This window comes from Buceros rhinoceros, unplaced genomic scaffold (assembly GCF_000710305.1).
Source record: "Buceros rhinoceros silvestris isolate BGI_N320 unplaced genomic scaffold, ASM71030v1 scaffold36268, whole genome shotgun sequence".
In the NCBI taxonomy this organism is placed as follows: domain Eukaryota; kingdom Metazoa; phylum Chordata; class Aves; order Bucerotiformes; family Bucerotidae; genus Buceros; species Buceros rhinoceros.
The window spans coordinates 17,046-24,545 of record NW_010428037.1 but is presented as its reverse complement, the minus strand read 5'-3'; the positions used below and the strand labels follow the sequence as shown (position 1 = coordinate 24,545).

General features: G+C 39.3%; 1 protein-coding gene across 1 annotated transcript in view; it reads left to right on the top strand.

Annotated features, from left to right (window-relative positions):
* Window positions 1-7,500, top strand: part of LOC104498722 (receptor-type tyrosine-protein phosphatase delta-like) — a gene marked incomplete at both ends in the record, with an annotated part of 20,788 nt that overhangs the window by 1,082 nt on the left and 12,206 nt on the right. Inside the window, one exon of the mRNA XM_010142139.1 lies at window positions 1-525. This exon is cut by the window's left edge and continues 57 nt beyond it. Within this exon, the coding sequence (XP_010140441.1) occupies window positions 1-525 (525 nt within the window). The remainder of the gene's footprint in view (window positions 526-7,500) is intronic.

The following is a 7,500-nucleotide window of genomic DNA, read 5'->3' as shown; positions in this document are numbered from 1 at the left end:
CATTGACTTGGGATTCTGGAAACCCTGAGCCAGTTTCTTACTACATAATTCAACACAAACCCAAGAACTCCGAGGAGCCGTATAAAGAAATTGACGGGGTGGCCACAACACGATATAGCGTGGCTGGCCTAAGCCCATATTCAGAGTATGAATTTCGGGTAGTTGCTGTAAATAACATTGGTCGAGGGCCACCCAGTGAGCCTGTGTCAACAAGGACTTCAGAGCAGGCACCTTCAAGCGCGCCACGCAACGTACAGGCCCGTATGTTGAGTTCTACCACCATTTTGGTACAGTGGGAAGAACCTGAGGAACCTAATGGACAAATACAAGGTTACAGAGTTTATTACACCATGGACCCCACTCAACATGTCAACAATTGGATGAAGCACAATGTAGCTGACAGCCACATTACCACCATTGGGAATCTGGTACCCCAGAAAACATACTCAGTTAAGGTTCTTGCTTTTACTTCTGTTGGGGATGGACCACTTTCTAGTGACATTCAAGTCATCACTCAAACAGGAGGTAAGCTTCCAAGGAACAGAATTTGTGAAAAAAAAATAAAATTACATACATGCAGAGATTTTGCAGAGAGAAAATTCACATTTAAAACGTTGAAACAGCTTCCTCTCAAGGACAGACAGTTTATTCAGGCACATTTTGCAGATAGCTTTTTCTCAATTCCTCAATGCAAGTTATCATTGAAGAGTGGAAATTATCCTCTCACACTTTCATTTCTTTTTTTCACCAGGCTCAGGAAGTTTAATTTAAATTTAACTGAAGTCTCAGGAACACCTTGATCTTAGAGGTGTCCAGATAGTATGGCTTCTATTTGGCAGTGTTCTATGTACCAAAAGTGTTTGTCAAGTAGTTTTTCACAGCTTTCTTTAGGGAGTTACCTGCACTGGTAGGTTTGGTCTAGGTCGTGTGTAGTTCCCTTATGCTTCATCATTCTAGTGACTCTTGCTTTTGGAAATGTAAAATACAAGTGCACTGCATGTGTGTTCAAATACGTGGTAAGCTTCTGAAAACACATAAAACGTAAAACATTAAAAAAACACCTAACCTTTGTGTATGTTCAGGAAGGCAGATCTGTATAGTTTGGATTTATAAATCAAATCCAACCTGCCCCTACAAAGTGCATACCACAAGGTCGCCATTTTCTTCTTTTGTGTTTGCAGTTAGGTTGTTGTACAGGAGTTTTAGATCCATGAATTAGTTTTATTAGCATGAGACAAGCAAACGTAGTGAAAAACAGTGCAGAGAATTTTTATGAAATCAAAAGCAAGAAGCTGTGGTGGAGCTACACTGCAGAAAGTGTTTTATTGTAGCAATAAGAAATAAAAGCTCATTTTGTCCAATGGTTCAGAGGATCCTGTATAAAGTACTACTGTAGGTCAGTGACTACCTAGAAATATTATATAATACCACTTGAATATTTTAGTACTGGGAAGTTTCCTGTTGAAGAATATAGCATCCCTCAAATTTGTAAAAACCATACGCCTAAACTGTAACTAAAGACAGTAATATTTCATCCACTTTTTACTTCTGTGTTTTACATTCAATAAAGACCAGAAACTGAGGTATTGTCCCAGAACATTTCTAAGTGTTCTGTTACACAAAGGTGTAGGTGTTAACCTTTTGCAGTATCTCAGCTGAGAACTTACTAAATTAATTTTTTAGACCTTCTAGTGGTACCTTAAAATGAGTCTGCGTGCGTATGCAAATGCAAATATGTACACCATAGTTTAATTTTGGCAGTTGTAACCTTTTTCAAGTCTAGTTTTTGTACTGGCATCTGGAATCTTTTTGAATCCATGTGCAAAAAGCTCTTGAAGGTTTAGTGAGCTCCTTATCTGTGTTTTCATTTAAAATCATAAATGTTTTAGATTAGCAAGGGTTTGTCAGCGTCTTTCCTACAGAAGGATGAAGCAATTGAAATAATGAGCACTGAGGCTCAGCTGGACCAGCCCAAGTTACGTTACTTGCTGAGGTCACTTCAGAAAAGCTCTGTTTATTAAATCCTTTATAGAACTTGCCATTAAGTGTGCCAGTCTGTTACCGATTACTGTTACAATCAGAAATAATTACGACCATGTTAGGAGTTCAGGAAGGATTCTCAATGGGTGTTTTCAGCTTTGTAACAGACTTGATTTGACATTGTTTATTTGTGATGATATTAAAAATCAAAAGAAAACTAAAAATGTGGCGTACAGGAGGTGTTTTTAAGCACTGATACTTGTGCTTGAAATATGAACATTTTAAGTCATAAAAGAGAAAAATAGATAAGCCTAGTGCAGTTTTTCAGTTTAGGGTTATGTTTAAAAACTAAAGTCTTCCTGTCTTACTATCCAGCAGTTTCTCTTCAGTGAACACTGTGGCATAATACGGCCTCCTTGCTGTTTGCTTCCAGATTTGCTATAATCTAAATCTGAATGTGATCGATTTTTGTTTTGGTTTAAGTTATCTCTCAAGCTGAAACTCATCCAGTTAAATATAGTGAATTACGAAGTGTGATTTAAAATAGCAGAAATTGATTTAATGGAAACATATTAAAAGAATAAAAATAGGACTGGGATGGTGATTATATTTTGATTTTTCATTTTTTGAAAAAAAGAATTAGTCTATCATTGTAAATACATAGCTTAACCCTTATGCTGACTTTGGAGTTATTGGAATATTATATATATATACAAAAAAATCTGATAGACAGCTTTGATTTACAGGCTCTGTGAGCTTGGTTTCCTTCAAAGCTTTTCTCTCTTATGTGTATCCTGATCTTTGGGAAGAGATTATAAAAAAATGAATAATTTGTTTTTAAATTCTCTGTTTACGAAAATCTTTGCTTTCCTAGTACACCAGAATTTACTTTTGGAATGGCTGTATGAGTGGCTTCTCACTTTGCAGTTCATCTGAAACTCTGCTGATAGTGAAAATTAGGTTTTTAATGAAAATATTAACTGAGATCATGTAGTTCAAAGGGAAGAGAAGGAAACATTTTTCAGACAACCAAACATTAAAAAAAAATAGTTTTATGTTCAGCTTTGTGTTTCAGTATTCTGCCTAAGCATTTGCATTTGCATTTTAAGGAAAAGCCATGTTCTGTTCCCCAGCTGTTTTCAACAGTGTTTTCTTTACTGTGAAAAGACACCGTTTTAAGAAAGTAAGTAATCAGAAAACAAGAGTAGAGCTGAACCTTTTGAATGAGGGAAACTCAATTCCAAAAGCTACACCTAAGAAAGTCCTTATTCTGCATTTTGAGTCAAAGGATTTGATTTCTGCTGAGGATGGAGTCAGGACCAGAATGATATTTAGGTGAATTGACTTACTAACACCAAAGTTCAGAAAAAAGAAACACCAATTTAATCTTTAAAGTGATACTTCTTGTCCCTTTTCTTTAATTCATTACAAAACAAAAGCTCTGTTGGTTTGCCTCCATTTAGCTGCCCAAGACACACTCTCTTATGTACCTTCTCATATTTCCTTTCTTTGCTTAAACTTGTCTGAAGAGCATATATCTTATGAGCAGCATACTTTAACCTGTGTATACCAGGAAAATTCTTGAGCTTTAATGTCAGATGCAGCTGAATGTCTGCATTTGGTTTGGTTGAGTTGGGTTGGGTTGGGTTTGATTTGGTTTGGTTTTTAATGTGCAAAGAGAGGATAGCTGCTGAAGGATTTCAGAGAATCCTGTTTTTATTCTGAGCTCAGATTGAAAGAGGAGAGAAAGATACATAAGGTCTATTCGGTAGGGGAAGGTTGGAGAAAGAAGGTGGAAAAAATACTGTGGGAAATCAATTTTTACCCATAAACATATGCTTCTTTGAACAAGAACTTACAATATAAAAATACTGTTAATTTTAAACCAAGGATAGGCAGTGGTTTGAAGACTAAGGATTATTACAGTTATAAAAGGCTAGTATTTTGAACATACGAAAAAGGTCAGTAATGAAAAGTTCAAGTATCTGACTTGCAGGCTGCATAAATGGAGCCTTACCTTAAGGGAAATGAGTTAATGGTTCTGGAGTTCATATTGTAAAAGATTAGAAATTCAGAGGAAGGGAGTCTGTAGCAAGGGAATATATTGTAGCAACTTAGCTACTCTACAGACATTTTGAATTTTTTCATGAATGCATGAGCGGGGAAACCTCATGTCTCTGAAAGTCCACAGTACTAGTCTCCTAGTGAAGCATTTCATAGAAATTCTGGTTATTTTTCAGAAAATGTGCTATGCTTTTTAGACATTTAAAATATATTGTAGTTAATTATTTTGAATACTGTGGTTATGTGTTTGATACTGCAGAACTGCAAGCCTCAGCTATCTTCAGATTCATTTGAAGAGGTTTTCTGTTATAGCAGAAACACGGAGAGCAGGATACACACATAGTTACTCCATTACCTGTTTAATTTCTTAACTATATGAAGTGACAGTTTGGTACAAGTATTGTTTTGCAGAAAAAAACCTCTGGATCACATTAACTCTTCAATTGTAAGAGCTTCTCTGTGGAGCAAGCAGAACCATGAACTCTTAGTCCTTTTCAGTTCCCAACTGAATGTAAATTCTCTTGATTGATCTGTTGTCTGTTCAAAACTGATTCCTAATTGAACTAATTGAGGTTTGCAGTCAGTATAGATTTCAGCCTGGAAATGTCAGGGAGCCTTTTCTAGCTTGGAGCTCTTCTTCTTTCTTTCCAGTATCACTCGCAAATCCAGCACAGCCCTGGACTGTTTTTCTGGTTACCTCAGGCTGCTGAGGGGTTGTGTAGGAAACTAAAATGCCTTTCCAGTTTGAGGTCCTGTGTTATGTTTCTGTTCTGACACTTGAATCAGGGATGGTCATAGAACCACATATGCAGGACAAGGTCCAGCAATCTGGGTTCGTTTCTGGTTTTCCAGCAATAAATGTGGAGGACTAGGCAAGCAAAGTGTAAAACTTCATACAAAGTTTTGGAAAAAGTAATACTGGACTTTGTTCTGGTTTTGTCACTGCATTGTAATGTTTTATCATGTGTACTACCTAAGTTATGCCGTGTGTACAAGCAAGAAGTAAGAAGAGGTATACTTGGTCCACAGGGAAGTTAAGGGGTTTAATGAGCATTTGTAGAGCACATTGACTGCAAAGCAAAAAAGACAGAAAAGATAACACTGAGAGAATGCTCATGCAAGAAGATCCCATTCAGTAAGCTGACCTTATACAGCACTAATATGGAAAGTTAGGTGTGATCTGTGTAATTAAAAAACACCAAGAGTATCAAGTCCACTTACATAGATTTTCCCATTTCCCTAGGTTTTTTCTGTCTCTGAAGGAGACTGTTGGTGTATTTTTCTAGCAGAAATTGGAACTATGAAAATATACTACTCTTTCTCTGGGAAACTTAGCAGGCGAAACCAGCTGCAGTGTTATCATGTGGGAAATATTATCTATACTGGCCTTGTTTTGGTAGCTTTAACCAAAATACCCACCACGTGGGGACTAACCCCTCTTAACCAATTATAGTGCTTTAAAGAGATGTGTGCTGTCTGTGTAACAGAGACACTATCCAATCACCATGTAGCTAGTCGAGTGGACAAGAGTCTATAAATTGGGATGTAGTGTAAACAATAAACGGGTCTCACTGCACACCACATTGGTGTTGGGAGTGATTCATCCCACTTCAGCCAGAGCTCCGTTACGTGTCGCGACAGAGACCAGTATCTTCTGTCAGCTCCTCCAGCTTGACTTAGTTCCCACGTGACACTGAAGAATTTTTTTAACAGATGTTGTGTTTTCTAGGTATAAGTCAAAAAGAGTTTTAAAGTTATTGTTCCACTTTCTTCTCTTTTGGCTTAAGCCTTGGGTTTCCTACCAGAGTTTATCAGAAATACAGTTTGTTTAGTTTCTGTTATCTTGGGTTTGTTTTCTTTCTTCTCCATCTGCTGTATGTGTTTGGAGCGCTGCAGATTTCCTGTCACTTCTTTCTTCTGAGTGTTTTCAGCTTCAGAGTTGTCTAACTGTAGCTGAAAAATGTGAGGTATTATTTTGACAAAAGACATTTGTGAAAGTTCAATTAACCATCAACTTGTCTTATAAAATGATAGAGAACTGCAGACCTAAGACCATGAACAAAGTATTTTGGAAGGAATGCTTTGAGGATGAGAGTCATAAAACACATACAGACACAGAAAATACCCTTCGTTCTCTATCTCCTGCCCTATTTATCATAGCAGATGATACCAGCCTTCAGATGGGTTGCTTAACTGGTCATTTACTATTAGTGCTTGGCTGTGTTCTACAATGCATGTATTCATATGTTAAGCACAGGTCATAGCATGACAGGACAATTTGGACTGGCTGGGTGATCTTCTGGTGAGGTCTCCAGCACAGACCAGACTCAGGCTCACACAGTCAGACTGGGCTATTCTGGTTTCACCTAGCTGAGGCATAAACCCCTCCAAGGCTAAATATGGTCCAACCTCCCTGGGCTGTCCTCATGGAGAAGAGATTTCCATATCTCCAGTCTGAGCCGCTCATGTTTCAGCTTGTGCTGCTGCCTCTCACCCTCCTGCCACGCACTGCTGTGAAGAGCCCGCCTGCATCTCCTCCATCCCTCCCATCAGTGCCAGGGGTGCTGTTGGGTGCCCTTAAAGTCATTCCTTCTCCCAGTTGGACTCCTGCAGCGTCTCTTTGAGGGGTGAGGACCCCAGCCCAGAGCCATCTTACTGAGGCCCAAAACCAGATGTAGTACCCAGATGTGGTCTGATCAGAAGACACAGTCCCTGCCCTCACCTGGCTCTCAGAGCTGTCTGCTGCTTACACTGTCCCAGGTACCACTGACTATCATTGCTGCTGTCTGGGCACATGACTGGCCCCAGCTCAGCTCGTGGCCTGCCAGGGCCCATGACCATCCCCTACAGCTGCTCCATGGCTCTATCAGCCCCAGCCTGCATCCCTGCAGAGTTCTGCCTTCCCGGGTCAGGGCTTGCAGAACTTCATGGGGAACCAACGAGCCTGTTCCTTCACCCTCTCCATCTGCCTCTTAACAGCAACCTGTGCCTCAAGTGTGTTGACGGGTCCTCCCCAGCCTGATGTCATCTGCAAACATGAGCCTGCCATCCCCTCCTCCAGATCACTGATAGAGATGTCAAACACAAGATGAATAGCATGGTACAGTTAACATAAGCTGCTGTTTGACCTTCCACGACCAGGCAAGGGTGTTTTTGTAACTCCAACCATGCTGCTCAATTATTTTGCCAAAATTATTTTTTCCCTATCCTTTGATACACACTGAAGCAAATATTTTTTTCCCCACAGGTCAGTTTTACCAGTTTTTGTCTTCTTGTCAGGTGAAGCAAGTAAAACGCCTCTAGCCAGCTACCCACCTGAGTTTCAGGAGGTGCATTTAGAACAAACTGTACCAAAAGTAAACACTTCCAAATAGCTGCCTGTTTGGATAGATTTTATTATTAAGTTTTGGCAAGCCTGCAGTGGGGTTCCCCATCTACTTTAATCTGTGTTCAGCA